The sequence below is a fragment of the Oncorhynchus gorbuscha genome, linkage group LG25 (assembly GCF_021184085.1).
Source record: "Oncorhynchus gorbuscha isolate QuinsamMale2020 ecotype Even-year linkage group LG25, OgorEven_v1.0, whole genome shotgun sequence".
In the NCBI taxonomy this organism is placed as follows: Eukaryota; Metazoa; Chordata; class Actinopteri; order Salmoniformes; family Salmonidae; genus Oncorhynchus; species Oncorhynchus gorbuscha.
In genome coordinates this window covers 43,554,664-43,582,163 of record NC_060197.1, presented here as the reverse complement: position 1 = coordinate 43,582,163, position 27,500 = coordinate 43,554,664, and the positions used below count along the sequence as shown (strand labels likewise).

General features: G+C 44.7%; 1 protein-coding gene across 2 annotated transcripts in view; it reads left to right on the top strand.

The window, feature by feature from the left end:
- arap2 (ArfGAP with RhoGAP domain, ankyrin repeat and PH domain 2) overlaps window positions 1–27,500 on the top strand; it is a 253,179-nt gene that overhangs the window by 121,596 nt on the left and 104,083 nt on the right. For both annotated transcript variants that reach the window (XR_006834916.1, XM_046328114.1), the window contains exons 13-15: window positions 357–539; window positions 12,211–12,385; window positions 23,395–23,520. Coding sequence is in view for 1 of the 2 variants with exons in the window: in XM_046328114.1 (XP_046184070.1) it covers window positions 357–539; window positions 12,211–12,385; window positions 23,395–23,520 (484 nt within the window). In the remaining variant the exon portion in view is untranslated. The remainder of the gene's footprint in view (window positions 1–356; window positions 540–12,210; window positions 12,386–23,394; window positions 23,521–27,500) is intronic.

The window sequence follows — 27,500 nt, the reverse complement described above, 5'->3', positions numbered from 1 at the left end:
GTGTTGAAGTTAGACAGCAGTATCTGGAGCAACGAGCTGGTGGAGGTGCGGAGATGTTTGATGTATTGAGGTTCTTCCTGTGGAAGTTGTGGAGTCTGGAGAAGGCGTTTCAGGAAAGAATGGGCTATTTTACCACGTGCCTTTAGTTTGGCTACAGTAATAGGATTTGGGATTATGCTTCTACATTACAGACGTTCAGTGACTACAGTAGATTATTATTATAACACTTTTAGTTTTGAAATAAAGTTTTAATGTTAATCAAATGTTACATGATTGTTCACTGACGGTTACGGAGAGTACAGTTGATGCTTCACCGTTATAATAGTTCATTAGACCTCTGCCCTCTGACATCGCAGCTCTTTCTGGAGGTGGGAAATGAGAACGCCAACAGCTTCTGGGCGGCCAGCCTGCCCCTGGAGGAAGAGCTTCACATGGGGGCGTCGCCTGAGCAACGAGCCACTTTCCACCGCAGGAAGTACAGAGAGAGGAAGTACCGGAGGGTCTTGGGAAGCCTTCACGACCAGGAGCAGCTCAATCAGGTAGACAATGAACTAGTATAATCATGTGGGACCTGGCCTGTCTGAATAGATAGAAACTGGGTGAAACTGGATTCATGTTTCTAGTTTAGTAATTTTTCCCAAACGCGCAGAAGCCTCTTCAGTGTTCCCGTACCTGACACCAAGATGTAAACCGTGTGCCGTCTCTATGTATTATAACATGGTTTAGTTATAACCCCTCTCTCCATAGTTAGTCTCTATGTATTATAACATGGTTTAGTTATAACCCCTCTCTCCATAGTTAGTCTCTATGTATTATAACATGGTTTAGTTATAACCCCTCTCTCCATAGTTAGTCTCTATGTATTATAACATGGTTTAGTTATAACCCCTCTCTCCATAGTTAGTCTCTATGTATTATAACATGGTTTAGTTATAACCCCTCTCTCCATAGTTAGTCTCTATGTATTATAACATGGTTTAGTTATAACCCCTCTCTCCATAGTTAGTCTCTATGTATTATAACATGGTTTAGTTATAACCCCTCTCTCCATAGTTAGTCTCTATGTATTATAACATGGTTTAGTTATAACCCCTCTCTCCATAGTTAGTCTCTATGTATTATAACATGGTTTAGTTATAACCCCTCTCTCCATAGTTAGTCTCTATGTATTATAACATGGTTTAGTTATAACCCCTCTCTCCATAGTTAGTCTCTATGTATTATAACATGGTTTAGTTATAACCCCTCTCTCCATAGTTAGTTTATAATGTGTATGTTACGCTGTGGAACGTGAGTTATTTTGGCCCCACCATCACCAACTCCCCAGCACTGAGCCTCTAAAAGGCTGAGTTTACACCTGCGTCAGCGTTTACACAGATCATTCTTCGCTTATTGTTTTGCGAAAAAGAGAAGGATCGAGGGAATGAGAGGTAGCGGGAGAGAACGAGAGATTCTCATTAAATGGAAAAGTGGATTAGGAACCACAACAGAAGTGCTTCAGTTGGTTCTCGGTCGGCTTTACCCTGTGTGTGTGTGTGTGTGTGTGTGTGTGTGTGTGTGTGTGTGTGTGTGTGTGTGTGTGTGTGTGTGTGTGTGTGTGTGTGTGTGTGTGTGTGTGTGTGTGTGTGTGTGTGTGTGTGTGTGTTTGCGTGCAAAAGTGTGTTAGCCTTGGTGCTTTAAAAAACTTTGAATGTGTTGTTCAAAGAGTGGTAGAAGAGGGTGGTAGGAGAGAAGGTGTGAGGGAGAGGAGAACCATACTCTTTCTCCATCTCTATCTGTCTTTCTCCATCTCTCTCTTTCTCTCTCCATATGTCCCTGTCTCTCTCTGTCTTTCTCCATCTCTCTCTTTCTCTCTCCATATGTCCCTGTCTCTCTCTGTCTTTCTCCATCTCTCTCTTTCTCCATCTCACTCTCTCTCCGTCTCTCTCTCTCTCTTTCTCCATCTCACTCTCTCTCTTTCTCCATCTCACTCTCTCTCTTTCTCCATCTCACTCTCTCTCTTTCTCCATCTCACTCTCTCTCTTTCTCCATCTCACTCTCTCTCTTTCTCCATCTCACTCTCTCTCTTTCTCCATCTCACTCTCTCTTTCTCCGTCTCTCTCTTTCTCCGTCTCACTCTCTCTCTCTCTCCGTCTCTCCGTCTCTCCGTCTCTCCGTCTCTCCGTCTCTCCGTCTCTCCGTCTCTCCGTCTCCGTCCGTCTCTCCGTCCGTCTCTCCGTCTGTCTCTCCGTCTCTCCGTCTGTCTCTCCGTCTGTCTGTCTGTCTCTGTCTGTCTCTGTCTCTGTCTCTGTCTCTGTCTCTGTCTCTGTCTCTGTCTCTGTCTCTGTCTCTGTCTCTGTCTCTGTCTCTCTGTCTCTCTGTCTCTCTGTCTCTCTCTCTCTCTGTCTCTGTCTCTGTCTCTGTCTCTCTCTCTCTCTCTCTCTCTCTCTCTCTCTCTCTCTCTCTCTCTCTCTCTCTCTCTCTCTCTCTCTCTCTCTCTCTCTCTCTCTCTCTCTCTCTCTCTCTCTCTCTCTCTCTCTCTCTCTCTCTCTCTCTCTCTCTCTCTATGTCACTCCAATCCAATTAAATTCATGGGGCTTTATTAGCATGGGAAACATATGTTAACATTGCAAGTGAAACAGCAAGTGAAAAATATAATATACAAACGTGAAATAAACAATAAAAATGAACAGTAAAATTATACTCACAGAAGTTCCAAAATAATATTATTTATATAAAACAGTCTTGTAACGATTTGCAAAAGGGAAAAGGTACAAGTTCAAAAATATATAAACATAAATATAGGTTGTCTTTACAATAGTGTCTTCACTGGTTGACCTTTTCACGTGGCAACAGGTCAGAAATCTTGCTGCTGTGATGTCACACTGTGGTATTTCACCCAGTAGATAACGTATGTGAATTTATCAAAATCGGGTTTGTTTTTAAAATTCTTTGTGGATCTGTGTAATCGGAGGGAAATATGTGTCTCTAATATGGTCATACATTGGACAAGAGGTTAGGAAGTGCAGCTTCGTTTCCACCTCATTTTGTGGCCAGAGAGCCAGGTCTGCCTATGCCGGCCTTTCTCAATAGCAAGGCTTTGCTCACTGAGTCTGTACATAGTCAAAGCTTTCCTTAATGTTGGGTCAGTCACAGTGAGCAAGTATTCTGCCTCTGTGTACTTTCTGTTTAGGGCCAAATAGCATTCTAGTTTGCTCTGTTTTTTTGTTAATTCTTTCCAATGTGTCAAGTAATTATCTTTTTGTTTTCTCATGATTTGTTTGGGTCTAATTTTGTTGCTGTCCTGGAGCTCTGTGGGGTCTCTCCATCTCTCTCCATTTCTCTCCGTTTCTCTCTCTCTGTCTCTCTGTCTCTCTGTCTCTCATCCTCCCTATTTAAAAGGGCTCAACACAGCTGTGATAGGGACCCGTCTTTCAGAGAACAATCATACACTGAACATGACTTGCCATCGTGGGTTGTGTGTGTCTGTATTTTCGCTACGTCTCTATTTCTCTCTCTGTCTCTGTCTCTCTCTCTCTTTCTCTCCTCTTCTCTCCTTTTTTCATGTTCCAATGTCCGCCGTTAGTGTCTCATATTACAGTGATCTCCACAAGGTCTCTGTAGACCCCGTAACCTAGAGATGGAGCTGTCAAAGGACTCGCTTAGACCCTTACACACACACACACACACACACACACACACACACACACACACACACACACACACACACACACACACACACACACACACACACACACACACACACACACACACACACACACACACACACACACACACACACACACGTGTGGACCATCCAGTGGTTGTAGTAATTGCACTGAAGGTAAAATACAGAACTGATGCAGCCACATCCACTGTTTGTAGTAATTACAGAAAGGGTCTAGCCATTGTTATAGGAATGGGATGATACAGTGGTATAGGAATGGGATGATACAGTGGAATGGGATGATACAGTGGAATGGGATGATACAGTGGTATAGGAATGGGATGATACAGTGGAATAGGAATGGGATGATACATTGGAATGGGATGATACATTGGAATGGGATGATACAGTGGTATAGGAATGGGATGATACATTGGAATGGGATGATACAGTGGTATGGGAATGGGATGATACAGTGGAATGGGATGATACAGTGGTATGGGAATGGGATGATACAGTGGAATAGGAATGGGATGATACATTGGAATGGGATGATACAGTGGTATGGGAATGGGATGATACAGTGGAATGGGATGATACAGTGGAATAGGAATGGGATGATACAGTGGAATGGGATGATACAGTGGTATAGGAATGGGATGATACAGTGGTATAGGAATGGGATGATACAGTGGAATGGGATGATACAGTGGAATGGGATGATACAGTGGAATGGGATGATACAGTGGTATGGGAATGGGATGATACAGTGGTATGGGAATGGGATGATACAGTGGTATGGGAATGGGATGATAGAGTGGTATAGGGATGGGATGATAGAGTGGTATAGGAATGGGATGATACATTGGAATGGGATGATACAGTGGTATGGGAATGGGATGATACAGTGGTATGGGAATGGGATGATACATTGGAATGGGATGATACAGTGGTATGGGAATGGGATGATACATTGGAATGGGATGATACAGTGGTATGGGAATGGGATGATACAGTGGAATGGGATGATACAGTGGAATAGGAATGGGATGATACAGTGGAATGGGATGATACAGTGGAATGGGATGATACAGTGGAATGGGATGATACAGTGGTATAGGAATGGGATGATACAGTGGTATAGGAATGGGATGATACAGTGGAATGGGATGATACAGTGGAATGGGATGATACAGTGGTATAGGAATGGGATGATACAGTGGAATGGGATGATACAGTGGTATAGGAATGGGATGATACAGTGGTATAGGAATGGGATGATACAGTGGTATAGGAATGGGATGATACAGTGGAATGGGATGATACAGTGGAATGGGATGATACAGTGGTATAGGAATGGGATGATACAGTGGAATAGGAATGGGATGATACAGTGGTATAGGAATGGGATGATACAGTGGTATAGGAATGGGATGATACAGTGGAATGGGATGATACAGTGGAATAGGAATGGGATGATACAGTGGTATAGGAATGGGATGATACAGTGGTATAGGAATGGGATGATACAATGGAATGGTATAGGAATGGGATGATACAGTGGTATAGGAATGGGATGATACAATGGAATGGGATGATACAGTGGTATAGGAATGGGATGATACAGTGGTATAGGAATGGGATGATACAGTGGTATAGGAATGGGATGATACAGTGGAATGGGATGATACAATGGTATAGGAATGTGATGATACAGAGGAATGGGATGATACAGTGGTATAGGAAGGGGATGATACAGTGGTATAGGAAGGGGATGATACAATGGTATAGGAGGGGATGATACAGTGGTATAGGAAATGGATGATACAGTGGTATAGGAAGGGGATGATACAGTGGTATTGGAAGGGGATGATACAATGGAATGGGATGATACAGTGGTATAGGAAGGGGATGATACAGTGGTATTGGAAGGGGATGATACAATGGAATGGGATGATACAGTGGTATAGGAATGGGATGATACAGTGGTATAGGAAGGGGATGATACAGTGGAATGGGATGATACAGTGGTATAGGAAGGGGATGATACAGTGGTATATGAATGGGATGATACAGTTGAATAGGATGATACAGTGGAATGGGATGATATAGTGGTATATGAATGGGATGATACAGTGGAATGGGATGATACAGTGGAAAGGAATGATACAGTGGAATGGGATGATCCAGTGGAATGGGATGATACAGTAGAATGGGATGACACAGTGGTATGGAATGATACAGTAGAATGGGATTATGCATTAGAATGGGATGATACATTGGTATAGGAATGGAATGATACAGTGGTATAGGACTGGGATGACATTGTTGTATAGGAATGGAATTATACAGTGGAAGGGAATGATACAGTGGTATGGTAATGGAATGATGCAGTGGTATATGAATGGGATGATACAGTGGAATGGGATGATACAGTAGAATGGGATGATACAGTGGAATGGGATGATACAGTGGTATAGGATTGGGATGATACAGTGGTATAGAAATGGGATGATACAGTGGTATAGGAATGGGATGATAGATTGGTATAGGAATGGGATGATAGAGTTGTATGGGAATGGGATGATATAGTGGTATAGGAATGGGATGATAGAGTGGTATAGGAATGGGATGATAGAGTGGTATAGGAATGCGATGATACAGTGGAATGGGATGATACAGTGGTATAGGAATGGGATGATACAGTAGAATGGGATGATAAGGTGGTATGGGAATGGGATGATACAGTGGTATAGGACTGGGATGACATTGTTGTATAGGAATGGAATTATACAGTGGAAGGGAATGATACAGTGGTATAGGAATGGGATGATACAGTAGAATGGGATGATACAGTGGTATGGGAATGGGATGATACAGTGGTATGGGAATGGGATGACACAGTAGAATGGGATGATACAGTGGTATATGAATGGGATGATACAGTGGTATAGGAATGGGATGATACAGTGGTATAGGAATGGAATGATACAGTGGTATAGGAATGGGATGATACAGTAGAATGGGATGATACAGTGGAATGGGATGATACAGTGGTATGGGAATGGGATGATACAGTGGTATGGGAATGGGATGATACAGTGGTATGGGAATGGGATGATAGAGTGGTATAGGAATGGGATGATAGAGTGGTATAGGGATGGGATGATAGAGTGGTATAGGAATGGAATGATACAGTGGAATGGGATGATACAGTGGAATGGGATGATACAGTGGTATGGGATGATATAGTGGTATGGGAATGGGATGAAACAGTGGTATAGGAATGGGATGATACAGTGGAATGGGATGATACAGTAGAATGGGATGATACAGTGGTATAGGAAGGGGATGATACAGTGGTATTGGAAGGGGATGATACAGTGGTATCGGAAGGGGATGATACAGTGGTATAGGAAGGGGATGATACAGTGGTATAGGAGGGGATGATACAGTGGTATAGGAAGGGGATGATACAGTGGTATTGGAAGGGGATGATACAATGGAATGGGATGATACAGTGGTATAGGAATGGGATGATACAGTGGTATAGGAATGGGATGATACAGTGGTATAGGAAGGGGATGATACAGTGGTATAGGAAGGGGATGATACAGTGGTATATGAATGGGATGATATAGTTGAGTAGGATGATACAGTGGAATGGGAATGGGAATGTAATGGTACAGTGGTATAGGATTGGGATGATACAGTGGAATGGGATGATATAGTGGTATATGAATGGGATGATACAGTGGAATGGGATGATACAGTGGAAAGGGATGATACAGTGGAATGGGATGATACAGTGGTATGGGAATGGGATGATATAGTGGTATAGGAATGGGATGATAGAGTGGTATAGGAATGGGATGATAGAGTGGTATAGGAATGGGATGATAGAGTGGTATAGGAATGGGATGATAGAGTGGTATAGGAATGGGATGATACAGTGGAATGGGATGATACAGTGGAATGGGATGATACAGTGGTATATGAATGAGATGAAACAGTGGTATATGAATGGGATGATAGAGTCGTATAGGAATGGGATGATACAGTGGTATGGGAATGGGATGATACAGTGGAATGGGATGATACAGTGGTATGGGAATGGGATGATATAGTGGTATAGGAGTGGGATGATAGAGTGGTATAGGAATGGGATGATATAGTGGTATAGGAATGGGATGATAGAGTGGTATAGGAATGGGATGATACAGTGGAATGGGATGATACAGTGGAATGGGATGATACAGTGGTATGGGAATGGGATGATACAGTGGTCTGGGAATGGGATGATAGAGTGGTATAGGAATGGGACGATACAGTGGAATGGGATGATAGAGTAGAATGGGATGATACAGTGGTATGGGAATGGGATGACACAGTAGAATGGGATGATACAGTGGTATATGAATGAGATGAAACAGTGGTATATGAATGGGATGATAGAGTGGTATAGGAATGGGATGATACAATGGAATGGGATGATAGAGTCGTATAGGAATGGGATGATAGAGTGGTATGGGAATGGGATGATACAGTGGTATGGGAATGGGATGATACAGTGGTATATGAATGGGCTGATACAGTGGTATGGGAATGGGATGATACAGTGGTATAGAAATGGGATGATACAGTGGTATAGAAATGGGATGATACAGTGGTATAGGAAGGGGATGATACTGTGGTATGGGAATGGGATGATACAGTGGTATGGGAATGGGATGATACAGTGGTATAGAAATGGGATGATACAGTGGTATAGAAATGGGATGATACAGTGGTATAGGAAGGGGATGATACTGTGGTATGGGAATGGGATGATACAGTGGTATATGAATGGGAAGATAAAGTTGAATATGATGATACAGTGGTATAGGAATGGGATGATACAGTGGTATAGGATGGGGATGATACAGTGGAATGGGATGATACAGTGGAATAGGAATGGGATGATACAGTGGTATAGGAATGGGATGATACAGTGGAATGGGATGATACAGTGGTATAGGAATGGAATGATACAGTGGTCTAGGAATGGGATGATATAGTGGTATAGGAAAGGGATGATACAGTGGTATGGGAATGGGATGACACAGTGGTATAGGAATGGGATGATACAGTGGTATAAGAATGGGATGATACAGTTGAATATGATGATACAGTGGTATAGGAATGGGATGATACAGTGGTATAGGAATGGGATGATACAGTGGAATGGGATGATACAGTGGAATAGGAATGGGATGATACAGTGGAATAGGAATGGGATGATACAGTGGTATAAGAATGGGATGATACAGTGGTATAGGAATGGGATGATACAGTGGTATAGGAAGGGGATGATACAGTGGTATGGGAATGGGATGATACAGTGGTATAGGAATGGGATGATACAGTGGTATAGGAATGGGATGATACAGTGGTATAGGAAGGGGATGATACAGTGGTATGGGAATGGGATGATACAGTGGTATAGGAATGGGATGATAGAGTGGTATAGGAATGGGATGATAGAGTGGTATAGGAATGGAATGATACAGTGGAATAGGAATGGGATGATAGAGTGGTATAGGAATGGGATGATAGAGTGGTATAGGAATGGGATGATAGAGTGGTATAGGAATGCGATGATAGAGTGGTATAGGAATGGAATGATACAGTGGTATAGGAATGGAATGATACAGTGGAATAGGAATGGGATGATAGAGTGGTATAGGAATGGGATGATAGAGTGGTATAGGAATGGGATGATAGAGTGGTATATGAATGCGATGATAGAGTGGTATAGGAATGGAATGATACAGTGGTATAGGAATGGAATGATACAGTGGAATGGGATGATACAGTGGAATGGGATGATACAGTGGAATAGGAATGGGATGATACAGTGGTATAGGAATGGGATGATACAGTGGAATAGGAATGGGATGATACAGTGGTATAGGAATGGGATGATACAGTGGTATAGGAATGGGATGATACAGTGGTATGGGAATGGGATGATACAGAATATTAAAGGCAACAGTAAACATGTCAGGAATGATGCCACGCCCTCCTTGGGCCAGTTGAGATATTCCATGTGACTAATACATTTCAGTACGTTACTATAGTTTCTGCTTTCGATCAATCAGTGTTATTTTGTAAATTCCAGATCTCTCTGGCAAGACACATCATTTCACCCAAGTTTTGTCAAACTCTGTCCGGTGCTGTCAGATATTGCGTGTGACTGTATATCCTCCTGTATGTCCTCCTGTATGTCCTCCTCGTAGTGCTAATGTCACGCCCTGACCATAGAGAGCCTGTTATTCTCTATTTTGGTTAGGTCGGGGTGTGACTAGGGTGGGTGATCTAGTGTGTAGAATTCTATGTTGGCCTGGTATGGTTCCCAATCAGAGGCAATTGTTTTTCGTCTCTGATTGGGGATCATATTTAGGCATCCATTTCACCACTGTGTTTTGTGGGATCTTGTTTCTGCCTGTGAGTACTGCTTGAGCTTTACGCACCGTTTATTCTTTATTGTTTTTTTGTGTGTTTGACTATCAATAAAATATGTCGAAACGATTCCACCCTGCACTTTGGTCTGAGTATGATTACAATTGTGACAGCTGAGCGATTATTGATTTATTGATTATTGATTTTTGAGGTCGGTTCAGTTTTAGTTCGAATATCTAAAAAATAATTGCGGTTTTTGATTCCCATTTCCATTTTTATTTTTATTTTATTTTTTATACATGAAATTGAATATGAATTATTTGGGTTGAATTCTGTAACATCACAGAATAAAATAATTTATAAAAGTCCCATGATAGTGGCTGTAGATTACTGCTGATCACTTATTAACCATTATTCACATTAATTTCACTTTAGTAAAATATTTCAGTGTTTTGTTTTATTTGATGACTTTATTATTTCATTCCAAGTCATCTCATTTCTATAGTGCTGCTGTCTCGCAAAATCACTATTTTAGTAGTTATTCTAAGTAAATAAGACATACTACTATGACTGCTGAATACCAACTATCAATCACTTAGATCTTGGTAGAGATACCTGGCAAAACAACAGCTGCTCTCTATATCCCCTCACGATCGTGCATCGTGTTTTCTTGCACTAAGCTATATAGAACATTGGCCTGTTGGAAACTACAACTCCCTACTACATTTCACAATTTAGGCTGGATCTGATATTTCTCTAGAGAAACTACAACTCCCTACTACATTTCACAGTTTAGGCTGGATCTGATATTTCTCTAGAGAAACTACAACTCCCTACTACATTTCACAGTTTAAGCTGGATCTGATTTATCTCTAGAGAAACTACAACTCCCTACTACATTTCACAATTTAGGCTGGATCTGATTTATCTCTAGAGAAACTACAACTCCCTACTACATTTCACAGTTTAGGCTGGATCTGATTTATCTCTAGAGAAACTGTGCAACGTGCACATTGAGCTCACAGGAAAAAACGATATAAAAAAATAACAAAATGGAATTCAAATAATTGAACAGCATCGGTCAATTTGTTTGAAAAACCAAAATAACGGACATTTTTGTTAATCACTCAGCACTACCTCACCAATTTCAATCATTGGGGGGACAACTACTGAACTACATGAAATCTCTCTCCTATGATGTGACTGACAGAACACTGCCCTTAGTGTTTGTCTGGTTAATGTTTTATAGCCTGTGTCTTGTTCCTTTGCTTTTAGGCCCACATTAAGTACCTGCGTGTTTAGGCCCACATTATGTGTGTGGATAATGTGTGCTTGTGTGAAAATGTGTGGGTTGCAGGTTGTTTGTGAGCATACGTGTATGCCTGTGTGTGTATGTATACATGGCGTGCTTAGCCTCACTTTCAAACCTTCCTTGTTTCTGGCGGATTGATTAAACGCGCCGGCTCTGTGCTGGGCCTCACTTCCAGTCCTTCCTTGTTTCTGGCGGATCGATAAAACACGTCGGCTCTGTATTGGGCAGAATTACACTCTCACCATTCCACACCTCTGCCTCTCCTCTCTGGTTTAGGGGGGTACACTATTATGTTTATGAACAAGAGAGGGAGAGAGAGAGAGGGGGGGGGGGGTGAGGGTGAGAGTGAGGGTGAGAGAGAGGGCGAGAGAGAGGGGGAGAGAGAGAGATCCCATTTTAATTGGCTGGATACCATTTTTCCCCTTGTCCCAAAAGTGGTTCTCTCAACAGCCTTTAAAATGTATTCATGGGATTTCACAGCCCATTTCAAATAGCAAATGCTTTTCTATCCAAGTGTGACACTCATATACTCAATAAAGGTTCATTTATCGCCAAATCTCTTCTCCTGTGTTGGGGGATTGTATTTGTGAATATTGTTGCTTGGCTATTTAGGTGAAACATCTGTCGATGTGCCCTTTAGCAAGGCACTTAACCCTAATTTCTCCTGTAAATCGCTCTGGAGAAGAGCGTCTGCTAATTTACTCTCCCTCGCCCTCTCCCTCTCCCTCTCTCTCTCTCTCTCTCTCTCTCTCTCTCTCTCCCTCTCTCCCTCTCTCCCTCTCTCCCTCTCTCTCTCTCTCTCTCTCTGTAGGCACTGTGTGCTGCTGTGGTTCTACCTGATGTGTTAGAGACCATGTCATTGGTGTTCAGTGGAGCTGATGTGATGTGTGCTACAGGAGATCCAACCTACTCCACACCCTACCTTCTGGCCCAGAGGGCAGGGCAGAGGCTACAAATGGAGTTCCTACACCACAACAAGCTCTCAGGTAGATAGCTGTGTCTGTGTGTGTTACCATGCCATCGTGTGTTGCTAATCCCTGTGTGTGTGTGTGGGCATGTGCAGCACGTCTGTCAGCCTCTGATTCAGAAAAAGGGGCGTCTTAAGTCATCATACAAAGCACATTGGACACCCTTTGTACTGCCACAGACCTTTTCAACAGTGGAAATAACAGCTCATTGATACGCTATTCCGGCATGCCAGTCCTGTCTCTCACATATACATCTGTGAAAAGGTCGTTGAAAGTAGTGGCTAGATTTTGGGTGTTTTATGAGAGCACAGACAAGCCCAGTGCAGCACCTACCTTCCTTCCTTCCCTCCCTCCCTCCCTCCCTCCCTCCCTCCCTCCCTCCCTCCCTCCCTCCCTCCCTCCCTCCCTCCCTCCCTCCCTCCCTCCCTCCCTCCCTCCCTCCCTCCCTCCCTCCCTCCCTCCCTCCACAATCAGGCTGTTGTATTTTTTACTTTACAATCCAATCATGTTTGAAACTCTCACTCATGCCAGCCTTCCCAGTCATAAAAGCTCAGTGAGAGACGTTATATTTCTCCCCTCATTCTCATGAGTGGAGAGTGAAGGCAGGAGCGAACAAAGGGAGGCGGCTTTATGAAAGGAGATAGAGAAGAATAAAATACCTCTCTGTCGTCTGCTCTCTCCGCCGTTTCCTCCCCAGAAATGCCTACATCGACCGATATAAGGGCAATTCCCTTATCTTTCTGTAGTAGGATGCATGTCACAGATGTGTTTCGCTGTTTTGATTCCCCCGTGACGCACATGTTGTGCTCGGATGGTTCCTTGCGGGGCGCAGTGATAAGAGTGAATGAAGTCGAGGAGCGAGAGCACCGCTCTGTCGAAAGGAAGGACATACTTCCCCAGGGACCTTGATTTGCATAATATATGCACTGTGTCTATGCACACTCTCCTGCTCCGAGGCTGTTAAGGCCAACTAACTGCCTTTTTGGGTCACCTGGTCGCCATGGTGATGCCCATTACTTGGAGGTGTGCACACGCCCTCGTGCACAGGCGAAAACAGACAGACACACATACATACACACAGAAACATACAATTTCTTCACTGTCATCAAAGGTGTGTGTGACGAAGATAAGTGTGTGTACGTGTGTGTGCGTGCGCACATACCAACTCAGTTGTCCAATCAGATATTGTTGTTGTAACTGTGACACACTGTGTGTTGTGCAGAGTAAATTTCTCACGGAGCATCTCCTCTTCTCATCCCTTCTGGGGGGCTCATTTAGAGCTTCCTCTCCGACGTTCCCCCAACGTAACGCCGACGTTAAGAAAACCCCCCTGTGTTCCTCTGTGCTGAGCGCTGGCCTCGTTAGGCTTGGCACTGGCCCCCTGAGTCGGTTGATAGGGCCGGATCGATAATGTCAACCATCCTTTATTGTCTAGTTAACCAACAATGACTGTTGTCTCAAAACTGGGAGATCATTTTTAGAGGTTCCTCCTTTGGAGGTAAATAGAGAGTTTGGCATAAGGTGACTGTGTGGGAAGCAGGGGGAGAATTCACAGGTATGTACCTGTATATAACCTGTATATAACCTCTCTATTGTCATTTTACTGCTGCTCTTTCATTCTTTGTTACTTTTATTTCTTATTGTTTTTTATTTTAATTTTATTTTTTCTTAACTGCATTGTTGGGTCAATGGCTTGTAAGTTTCACTGTAAGGTTATATACCATTTGATTTGATTTGATTTCTCTAAGAAATGTGAAGTTCAGCTATTGGCTTTATTATCAAGTAAGGTTTTGTAAGATTCCAGGTTGAACTTGTAGTTATTTACCATGCTACTGTACCACCACCACCATGATACTGTACCACCACCACCATGCTACTGTACCACCACCATGCTACTGTACCACCACCACCATGCTACTGTACCACCACCATGCTACTGTACCACCACCACCATGATACTGTACCACCACCATGCTACTGTACCACCACCATGCTACTGTACCACCACCATGATACTATACCACCACCACCATGCTACTGTACCACCACCATGCTACTGTACCACCACCATGCTACTATACCACCACCACCATGCTACTGTACCACCACCACCATGCTACTGTACCACCACCACCATGCTACTATACCACCACCACCATGCTACTGTACCACCATGCTACTGTACCACCACCATGCTACTGTACCACCATGCTACTATACCACCACCATGCTACTGTACCACCACCACCATGATACTATACCACCACCACCATGCTACTGTACCACCACCATGCTACTGTAATACCACCATGCTACTGTACCACCACCATGCTACTGTAATATAATAATATATGCCATTTAGCAGACGCTTTTATCCAAAGCGACTTACAGTCATGTGTGCATACATTCTACGTATGGGTGGTCCCGGGGATCGAACCCACTACCCTGGCGTTACAAGCGCCATGCTCTACCAACTGAGCTACAGAAGGACCACCACCACCATGCTACAGTACCACCACCACCATGCTATTGTACCACCATGCTACTGTACCACCACCATGCTACTGTACCACCACCACCATACCACCACCACCATGCTACTGTACCACCACCATGCTACTGTACCACCACCACCATTCTACTGTACCACCACCACCATGCTACTGTACCACCACCACCATGCTACTATACCACCACCATGCTACTATACCACCACCATGCTACTGTACCACCACCACCATGCTACTACCACCATCACCATGCTACTACCACCATCACCATGCTACTATACCACCACCACCATGCTACAGTACCACCACCACCATGCTATTGTACCACCATGCTACTGTACCACCACCATGCTACTGTACCACCACCACCATACCACCACCACCATGCTACTGTACCACCACCACCATGCTACTGTACCACCACCACCATGCTACTGTACCACCACCACCATGCTACGGTACCACCACCACCATGCTACTGTACCACCACCATCCTACGGTACCACCACCACCATGCTACTGTACCACCACCATGCTACTGTACCACCACCACCATGCTACTATACCACCACCACCATGCTACAGTACCACCACCATGCTACTGTACCACCACCACCATGCTACTGTACCACCACCACCATGCTACTATACCACCACCACCATGCTACTGTACCACCACCATGCTACTGTACCACCACCACCATGCTACTGTACCACCACCACCATGCTACTGTACCACCACCACCATGCTACTATACCACCACCATGCTACTGTACCACCACCACCATGCTACTATACCACCACCACCATGCTACTGTACCACCACCACCATGCTACTATACCACCACCATGCTACTGTACCACCACCACCATGATACTATACCACCACCACCATGCTACTGTACCACCACCACCATGCTACTGTACCACCACCATTCTACTGTACCACCACCACCATGCTACTGTACCACCACCACCATGCTACGGTACCACCACCACCATGCTACTGTACCACCACCACCATGCTACTATACCACCACCATGCTACTATACCACCACCATGCTACTACCACCATCACCATGCTACTACCACCATCACCATGCTACTATACCACCACCACCATGCTACTGTACCACCACCACCATGCTACTGTACCACCACCATGCTACTGTACCACCACCACCATGCTACTGTACCACCACCACCATGCTACTGTACCAGCACCACCATCCTACTGTACCACCACCACCATGCTACTGTACCACCACCACAATGCTGCTATACCACCACCACCACCATGCTACTGCACCACCACAATGCTACTGTACCACCACCACCATGATACTATACCACCACCACCATGCTACTGTACCACCACCATGCTACTGTAATACCACCACCATGCTACTGTACCACCACCACCATGCTACAGTACCACCACCACCATGCTACTGTACCACCATGCTACTGTACCACCGCCATGCTACTGTACCACCACCACCATGCTACTGTACCACCACCAACATGCTACTGTACCACCACCACCATGCTACAGTACCACCACCACCATGCTACTGTACCACCATGCTACTATACCACCACCATGATACTATACCACCACCACCATGCTACTGTACCACCACCATACTACTGTAATACCACCACCATGCTACTGTACCACCACCACCATGCTACTATACCACCACCATGCTACTGTACCACCACCACCATGCTACTACCACCATCACCATGCTACTACCACCATCACCATGCTACTATACCACCACCACCATGCTACTGTACCACCACCACCATGCTACTGTACCACCACCACCATGCTACTGTACCACCACCACAATGCTGCTATACCACCACCACCACCATGCTACTGCACCACCACCATGCTACTGTACCACCACCACCATGATACTATACCACCACCACCATGCTACTGTACCACCACCATGCTACTGTAATACCACCACCATGCTACTGTACCACCACCACCATGCTACAGTACCACCACCACCATGCTACTGTACCACCATGCTACTGTACCACCGCCATGCTACTGTACCACCACCACCATGCTACTGTACCACCACCACCATGCTACTGTACCACCACCACCATGCTACAGTACCACCACCACCATGCTACTGTACCACCATGCTACTATACCACCACCATGCTACTGTACCACCACCACCATGATACTATACCACCACCACCATGCTACTGTACCACCACCATACTACTGTAATACCACCACCATGCTACTGTACCACCACCACCATGCTACTGTACCACCACCACCTTGCTACAGTACCACCACCACCATGCTACTGTACCACCACCACCATGCTACTACCACCATCACCATGCTACTACCACTATCACCATGCTACTATACCACCACCACCATGCTACTCTGTACCACCACCACCATGCTACTGTACCACCACCACCATGCTACTGTACCACCACCATGCTACTGTACCACCACCACCATGCTACTGTACCACCACCATGCTACTGTACCACCACCACCATGCTACTGTACCACCACCACCATGCTACTGTACCAGCACCACCATCCTACTGTACCACCACCACCATGCTACTGTACCACCACCACAATGCTGCTATACCACCACCACCACCATGCTACTGCACCACCACCATGCTACTGTACCACCACCACCATGATACTGTACCACCACCATGCTACTGTACCACCACCACCATGCTACTGTAATACCACCACCATGCTACTGTACCACCACCACCATGCTACAGTACCACCACCACCATGCTACTGTACCACCATGCTACTGTACCACCGCCATGCTACTGTACCGCCACCACCATGCTACTGTACCACCACCACCATGCTACAGTTCCACCACCACCATGCTACTGTACCACCATGCTACTATACCACCACCATGCTACAGTACCACCACCACCATGCTACTGTACCACCATGCTACTGTACCACCGCCATGCTACTGTACCGCCACCACCATGCTACTGTACCACCACCACCATGCTACTGTACCACCACCACCATGCTACAGTACCACCACCACCATGCTACTGTACCACCATGCTACTATACCACCACCATGCTACTGTACCACCACCACCATGATACTATACCACCACCACCATGCTACTGTACCACCACCACCATGCTACTGTACCACCACCACCATACTACTGTAATACCACCACCATGCTACTGTACCACCACCACCATGCTACTGTACCACCACCACCATGCTACAGTACCACCACCACCATGCTACTGTACCACCATGCTACTGTACCACCACCATGCTACTGTACCACCACCACCATGCTACTGTACCACCACCACCATGCTACTGTACCACCACCACCATGCTACTGTACCACCACCACCATGCTACTATACCACCACCACCATGCTACTGTACCACCACCACCATGCTACTGTACCACCACCACCATGCTACTATACCACCACCACCATGCTACTGTACCACCACCACCATGCTACTGTACCACCACCACCATGCTACTGTACCACCACCACCATGCTACAGTACCACCACCACCATGCTACTATACCACCACCATGCTACTGTACCACCACCACCATGCTACGGTACCACCATCATGCTACTATACCACCACCAGGATCTTACTGTGGAATGGTTTTCCCCAGACATAATGGGACCCATCTGGTCCAAACAGATGACTCCAGTTTTCCAAAAAGCACCTTGATGATCATCAAGTCTCTCTGAAGAATGTTCTATGGATGACACATCCGTCCCCGGCGCCTCATATCTCCAGCCACTTTTAAACAATCCTCCTTCTTTCTCCGGGTAATACAAAATACAAACTATTTTCATCTCTCCGCTCCAGTACAGTGTTATTAGTGACAGATGCTGGGGGGTTTATTGTTATTTTCGACACACTTTCACACACACACAAACACAGGCAAGCGTGCACTTACGCACACACACTACCGTCTGCAGCCTTGCTAACCCCCTCAGCTCATTAGGGGTCATGATGGGGACACCGGGAGCTGTTCCCAGGAAGAGCTAGCTAGCTATGTAAGTGGGTGTGTGTGTCTGTGTCCTAGTGTGGGTGTGTGTGTGTCCTAGTGTGGGTGGGTGTGTTTGTGTGTCCTAGTGTGTGTGTGTGTGTCTGTGTCCTAGTGTGGGTGTGTGTGTGTGTGTGTGTGTGTCTGTGTCCTAGTGTGGGTGTGTGTGTGTGTGTGTGTGTGTGTGTGTGTGTGTGTGTCTGTGTCCTCGTGTGGGTGTGTGTGTGTCCTTGTGTGGGTGGGCGTGTTTGTGTGTCCTAGTGTGGGTGTGTGTGTCCTAGTGTAGGTGTGTGTGTGTGTGTGTGTCTGTGTCCTAGTTTGGGTGTGTGTGTGTGTGTGTGTGTGTGTCTGTGTCCTAGTGTGGGTGTGTGTGTGTCCTAGTGTGGGTGTGTGTGTGTCCTAATGTGGGTGTGTGTGTGTGTGTGTGTCCTAGTGTGTGTGTGTTCTAGTGTGTGTCCTAGTGTGTGTGTGTTTGTGTCCTAGTGTGTATGTGTGTGTATCCTAGTGTGTTTGTGTGTGTGTATGTGTGTGTTTGTGTTTGTGTGTGTGTGTATATATCCTAGTGTGTGTTTGTGTCCTAGTGTGTGTGTATCCTGGTGTGTATGTGTGTGTATCCTTGTGTGTGTGTGCGCACGGATGTTGTCACGTGTCCTGTTCCGAAGGGTCACAGACAGACTGTTGTGGTTTTGGATCGTTACAGGACCGTTTGCGTGAGGACCGTCCCGGCTCCAATAGCTAATTGGAAACTCTGTCATGTCTCCTCCCTCACTGGGGAGTTAGCCAATCAGCACAGCCGAGAAATAGGCTGTGACTACCAAAAAAACACAGAGGACAGAGCTACAGAGCCAACATTTTACATTGTTATATAAGGGGCCCAAAGGGACTGTTTAAAGGGCCACACTGTAACACAGGGTCTCTCGCTAAGCAGCAACACCTATTAGAACTGATGCTTTCAGATTCAGTAAACACAGAATATGTTACAGTAGCTAACGACTTCACTTGTTTTGTAGTCCTGTTGTTTACCTGCCAAAGGTCGATGGGTATTGGTCCCCTCTGAGTCGACTTTGAACATAATTGGAAGCTCCAATTCTAAAATGCCTGTGTGAGATTCACATCAGTGAGTAGCCAATGGAGAATCAGGATCTTAACAAGACCACAAATAATCACAATTTCGGGAATCTCCACATCGGACTTTGACTCTCATAGCAGTTGCAGGGTCCTTTCATTTTAGAGAGATGTGAAGCTGGAAAGGGCATGAGAGGGGGATGGAGGGAGGAGGGGAGGTTAGGTCCTTCAATTAAAAGGATTTCAATTGAAGTATTTTTACCTTGTTTGATGAGCGTGCTCGGGTAGGTGATAAAATCTCTTGAGGTATAACTAGGGCTCCTGCTAAAAAAATTACCCAAGCATTGGAGCTAATTGAATTTGAAAATGATAAGGTTGAACGTGGGGAGCTCTTAAAAGAAGCAAGAGGGAGTGAGAGACAGAGAGAGTAAAAGAGAGTGAGAAAAAGAAAGGAGAAAGAAGGAAACGAGAGAGAAGAAGATTTTTTTTTTAAATGTGTGTCGTGCTGGAGGAAGAGGCAGCACTGAGGATTTCTTTCATTTATCAAGAGACTCAAGAGTTTTTCACTGTGCCTCAAAACTTTCGAAACACCTTGTGCGAATAACCTTGGGATTAACCGCCTGAGCAACAGCAATAAATAAATAGATGAATGAGTGCGGCAATAAATAAATATATAAATAAAACAGTAGATATTTGAGTAAAGAGGCACAGCTGGGATTAGTGTTATCAATAAGCTCCTGAGGAGGGACTCAAAAACATCCCAAGGTGCTTTACAGGAACAGCAAGCCGCCTAGAAAAATACAAAAATAAGCAGAAGCATTGAAATAAAGTTACATTTAATCCAATGAATCAACGATAGGAAAATTATTTGATCATCTTTACCAGTAGTCCTTCTTTCATTCTCTAAACCGACCTTACTGCACTACTGCTGGTTTAGTGGGATGGAACAGTTACTGCTGGTTTAGTGGGAAGGAACAGTTACTGCTGGATCAGTGGGATGGAACCGTTACTGCTGGTTTAGTGGGATGGAACCGTTACTGCTGGTTTAGTGGGATGGAACAGTTACTGCTGGTTTAGTGTGATGGAACCGTTACTGCTGGTTTAGTGGGATGGAACAGTTACTGCTGGTTTAGTGGGATGGAACAGTTACTGCTGGTTTAGTGGGATGGAACAGTTACTGCTGGTTTAGTGGGAAGGAACCGTTACTGCTGGTTTAGTGGGATGGAATAGTTACTGCTGGTTCAGTGGGATGGAACTGTTACTGCTGGTTTAGTGGGATGGAACAGTTACTACTGGTTTAGTGGGATGGAACAGTTACTGCTGGTTTAGTGGGATGGAACAGTTACTGCTGGTTTAGTGGGATGGAACAGTTACTGCTGGTTCAGTGGGATGGAACCGTTACTGCTGGTTTAGTGGGATGGAACAGTTACTGCTGGTTTAGTGGGATGGAACAGTTACTGCTGGTTTAGTGGGATGGAACAGTTACTGCTGGTTTAGTGGGATGGAACCGTTACTGCTGGTTTAGTGGGATGGAACAGTTACTGCTGGTTTAGTGGGATGGAACAGTTACTGCTGGTTTAGTGGGATGGAACAGTTACTGCTGGTTTAGTGGGATGGAACCGTTACTGCTGGTTTAGTGGGATGGAACCGTTACTGCTGGTTTAGTGGGATGGAACCGTTGCTACTGGTTTAGTGGGATGGAACAGTTACTACTGGTTTAGTGGGATGGAACCTTTACTGCTGGTTTAGTGGGATGGAACCGTTACTGCTGGTTTAGTGGGATGGAACAGTTACTGCTGGTTTAGTGGGATGGAACAGTTACTGCTGGTTTAGTGGGATGGAACAGTTACTGCTGGTTTAGTGGGATGGAACCGTTACTACTGGTTTAGTGGGATGGAACAGTTACTGCTGGTTTAGTGGGATGGAACAGTTGCTGCTGGTTTAGTGGGATTGTCTTCACACAGACAAGTATTGATCACCTACCAACCAGTAAGAATTCCGGCTCTCAGAGACCTGTTAGTTTTTCTTTAAGAGGCCCTCCTGTTCTCCACTCATTACCTGTATTAACTGCACCTGTTTGTACTCGTTACCTGTATAAAATACAACTGTCCACACACTCAATCAAACACACTCCAACCTCTCCACAATGGCCAAGACCAGAGAGCTGTGTAAGGACATCAGGGATAAAATTGTAGACCTGCACAAGGCTGGGAAGGCAACAACTGTTGGCGCAATTATTAGAAAATGGAAGAAGGTCAAGATGACGGTCAATCATCCTCGGTCTGGGGCTTCAATGATCATGAGGAAGATGAGGACCAGCCCCGAACTACACGGCAGGACCTGGTCAATGGCCTGAAGAGAGCTGGGACCACAGTCTCAAAGAAAACCATTAGTAACACACTACGCCGTCATGGATTAAAATCATGCAGCGCACGCAAGGTCCCCCTGCTCAAGACAGCGCATGTCCAGGCCCATCTGAAGTTTGCCAATGACCATCCGGATGATCCAGAGGAGGAATGGGAGAAGGTCATGTGGACTGATGAGACAAAAATAGAGCTTTTTGGTCTAAACTCCACTCGCCGTGTTTGGAGGAAGAAGAAGGATGAGTACAACCCCAAGAACACCATCCCAACCGTGAAGCATGGAGGTGGAAACATCATTCTTAGGGGATGCTTTTCTGCAAAGGGGACAGGACGACTGCACCGTATTGAGGGGAGGATGGATGGAGCCATGTATAGTGAGATCTTGGCCAACAACCTCCTTCCCTCTGTAAGAGCATTGAAGATGGGTCGTGGCTGGGTCTTCCAGCATGACAATGACCTGAAACACACAGCCGGGGCAACTAAGGAGTGGCTCCGAAAGAAGCATCTCAAGGTCCTGGAGTGGCCTAGCCAGTCTCCAGACCGGAACCCAATAGAACATCTTTGGAGGGAGCTGAAAGTCCGTATTGCCCAGCGACAGCCCCGAAACCTGAAGGATATGGAGAAGGTCTGTATGGAGGAGTGGGCCAAAATCCCTGCTGCAGTGTGTGCAAACATGGTCAAGAACTACAGGAAACGTATGATCTCTGTAATTGAAAACAAAGGTTTCTGTACCAAATATTAAGTTCTGTTTTTCTGATGTATCAAATACTTATGTCACGCAATAAAATGCAAATAAATTACTTAAAAATCATACAATGTGATTTTCTGGATTTTTGTTTTAGATTCCGTCTCTCACAATTGAAGTGTACCTATGATAAAAATTACAGACCTCTACATGCTTTGTAAGTAGGAAAACCTGCAAAATCGGCAGTGTATCAAATACTTGTTCTCCCCACTGTATAGGCTCACTGTCTCTCTCTGTGTCTCTGTGTAGATTTCCCCAAGCTGGAGTCGTCCTCAGAGACCAGTTCTCCGTCTGATGCTCCGTCCTTCATGGACGGCTTCCTCTACTGCTCCGCCGGTCCGGCCAAGGCCACCCTGGACAGGAGAGGCAGAGACGGTGAGTGGACCTACGCGACACTGACCTCCAGTCAGCTAGTCAATCAATCAGTCAGCAACTCCAGCTGGCAGTTCATCAAATGTGTAGTCAGTGAAACCATCGTAATCGATCACATGATGTCAAGTCTGTCAGTCAATCAGTCTGTCAAACTGAGAATCAATATGATCTATAAATCAAATTGTCTATCGGTTCAATCATTATCCAGTCCATCGAATGTACTCTTTGTCGGGTCCTTAAATAATCTGTTGGAGAGAGAGAGGTCCTAGAAGGTTGGACCCATCTTTCTCCCCAAAGCCGTTTTATAACAATGTCATTGTTGTGACAAGGCAGCATGGTTGAGAAACCTTCAGGTATCAAAAATATGCCCTTCAACAGACACTTTTTGTCCAAAGCTACTTAGTCATGTGTGCACACTTTCGGTAGCGTACGGGCTGTCCTGGGAATCGAAATAACTTTCCTGGCATTACAAGTGCCATGCTCTACCAACACAGCTACTGAGGAACAAAGACAATACAACGTCTATCCAGTAGATGGCGTCATATATAACTGTCTACAGAACGACCTTAAACTCCCAACCGATCCCTCTGTTCCCCTGCTTCTCATCCGAGGTCGTTTAAAACTTTTAATCAGGCTTTTGTCGAAACTCTGCTGTACCTCCTGAGCCTGTTAACCGTCATCCCCATCCTTCCCCATGCCTCCTATCCAACATCTGGAGCTGTGGCCCCTGGGTAATCAAGAAGACGGAGCCAGGTTTGGATGGCCCTCCTGGGATGGAAATGTAGGGGAAGAGGGGAGGGGATGGGGCTTGGCGCTCTATCTGCTGCTGGTTGGATCTCCTTCCTCCCGAGAGGTGGGGGGGGGGGGAGTAGACAGTGCTTCGGAAAGTATTCAGACCCTTTGACTTTTTCCACATTTTGTTACGTTACAGCCTGAATTCTAAAATGTATTTAATATACACACAATATTCCATAATGACAAAGCAAAAACAGCTTTTTAGACATTTTTGCAAACGTATTAAAAACTGAAATATTACATTTACATAGGTAGTCAGACCATTTTACTCAGTACTTACTTTGTTGAAGCACCTTTGGCAGCGATTACAGCCTCGAGTCTTCTTGGGTATAAACGGTACAAGCTTGGCACACCTACACTACCGTTCAAATGTTTGGGGTCACTTAAAAATGACCTTGTTCCATTAAAATAACATAAAATGGATCATAAATACAGTGTAGTTTGTTAATGTTGTAAATGACTTATTGTAGCTGGAAACGGCTGATTTCGTATGGAATATCTACATAGGCGTCCAGAAGCCCATTATCAGCAACTATCACTCCTATGTTCCAATGGCACGTTGTGTTAGCTAATCCAAGTTTATCATTTTAAAAGGCTAATTGATCACTAGAAAGCCCTTTTGCAATTATGTTAGCACAGCTGAAAACTGTTGTCCTGATTTAAAGAAGCAATAAAACCGGCCTTATTTAGACTAGTTGAGTATCTGGAGAATTAGCATTTGTGGGTTCGATTACAGGCTCAGAAACAAATACATTTCTTCTCAAACTCGTCAGTCTATTCTTGTTCTGAGAAATGAAGGTTCTGTGTTCTGCCTTCACAGGAGTCATGGGCCACTGTACGCCTATGTAGATATTCCATAAAAAAATACTGCCCTTTGCAGCTACAATAGTCCTTGACAACATTAACAATGTCTACACTGTATTTCTGATCAATTTGATGTTATTTGAATGGACAAAAAATGTGATTTTCTTTCAACAACAAGGACCCCAAACTTTGGAACGATAGTGTATATGTGGGGAGTTTCTCCCATTCTTCTCTGCAGATCCTCTCAAGCTCTTTCAGGTTGGACGTGGAACGTCGCTGCTCAGCTATTTGCAGGTCTCTCCAGAGATGTTTGAGCTCAATTTCGAGTCTCATAGCAAAGGGTCTGTTGCAATACATTTGCAACAAAAAAAAAAAATAGAGAAAAACATGTTTTCATTTTGTCATTGTAGTGTATTGAGGGTAGATTGATGACCAAAACAATAAATTATATCAATTTTAGAATAAGGCTGTAAAGGAACAAAATGCGGAAAAAGGGAAATGGTTCTGAAAGGGTTCTGAAAGGTTTCTGAAAGAGTTCTGAAAGAGTTCTGAAAGAGTTCTGAAGGGGTTCTGAAAGAGTTCTGGAGGGGTTCTGAAAGAGTTCTGAAAGGGTTCTGAAAGAGTTCTGAAAGGGTCCTGAAAGGGTTCTGAAAGAGTTCTGAAAGGGTTCTGAAAGGGTTTTGAAAGGGTTCTGAAAGGGTTCTGAAGGGGTTCTGAAAGAGTTCTGAAAGAGTTCTGAAGGGGTTCTGAAAGGGTTCTGAGGGGGTTCCGAAAGAGTTCTGAAAGGGTTCTGAAAGGGTTCTGAAGGGGTTCTGAAAGGGTTCTGAAGGGGTCCTGAAGGGGTTCTGAAAGAGTTCTGAAAGGGTTCTGAAGAGGTTCTGAAAGGGTTCTGAAAGGGTTCTGAAGGGGTTCTGAATACTTTCCGAAGGCACTGTATCTCCGTAACTGCCCAACTTCATGGACGTCTTCACCTGGTCTCTGCCCTTTATAGGCGAGAAAGTGACAGAGGTGCTGGTTAACGTGCTCAACATCTGCTCTGACGACGAGCTCATGTCTGAAGGAGACGACACAAGAACTCTTTTTAGTTTTTTAAATATGTTTTATATATATTGACTTTCAATGTTTTTTTTACTTTCCGAAGGCACTGTATCCCCGTAATTGTATCCCCGTAATTCCCCGTAATTCTTGGTTATCTTCACGAACCCTGGCTAACAAGTTGAATCAGCAATACAACATTTGCTTTCATTATTTATTTACTATTTCCTAAATAATCACACATGATTACATATACACAGCTTGGATCATACATTGATGACTAATTATGTCGTAAAAGAAAACGTCCCTAGTGGACGAAACCGATATGACGGCTGGTTACACAAAGAAAGAGGGTTGGGTTTGAATGAAAGAGTAGGAAGACTAGGGAAAAAATATTGGGTCTCTATCAGACCTTATGAAGCTATGCTATCGTAAATGCAGATAGGTTGTGGTCTGTTGTCGTGTGGTAGAACGGATACGTTGTAGTACTCTGTATTTCTGAAGAGATTGTCCATCCTTTCCTAAGCCACGTACGTTTACAGCTGCTGCTGATAACTCGGTGTCTAGATATCCCTTCTTTAGTGAATGAAAGTTCAAAAGTTTATACCAAGTTGCCATACTCAGCTCGTGCTGTGTTCTGGCTGGTGTAATCGACATTCCTCCTTCCAGCGTGATGATCGTCACCTTAACGTCAAAATTAGCCCTTTTAAACATATGGACACCAGTCCTCACGTTGTCGGGAACTCCAGGTAGACTTTCGTCAAAGGGACATTGTAGTGGGGGAGAGCTTTTTTCATGGTTCTCAACCAATGTCTGTTCACTTGGGCGGGGCCACTGAGTAGACATCGTTCACTTATGAATACAATTCTCTCATTTAAAAGCTAAAATTATATTTATTATTTTCACAAATAGTTTAATATTTAAACATTTAAATTGCACAACAATTCCATGTGAATCTGAATGTGTGGACTTTCCAAGATATAGCCGTCCTGTCATCAGTAATAATGCCCCGGAAAACAACTGATCTGACATCATATTCTTTACGTACCAACGGACACTTTCAACTGGTTGGATTACAGAAATATTGTACTGTTCCCAATATTGTACTGTTCCCCCTGTCTCTGTTCTGGAAACAGAGACAGGGGGGGGGGAATACATGTCATCTATGCACTGAAATAGCTAATGGAGGACGCTTTTCCTGTGGTCCATTATCATGCACCTGTCTGGAAACAGAGACAGGGGGGGGGGAAATACATGTCATCTATGCACTGAAATAGCTAATGGAGGACGCTTTTCCTGTGGTCCATTATCATGCCAGCCAGGTAGGATATACTCCTTTTGTAAAGAGA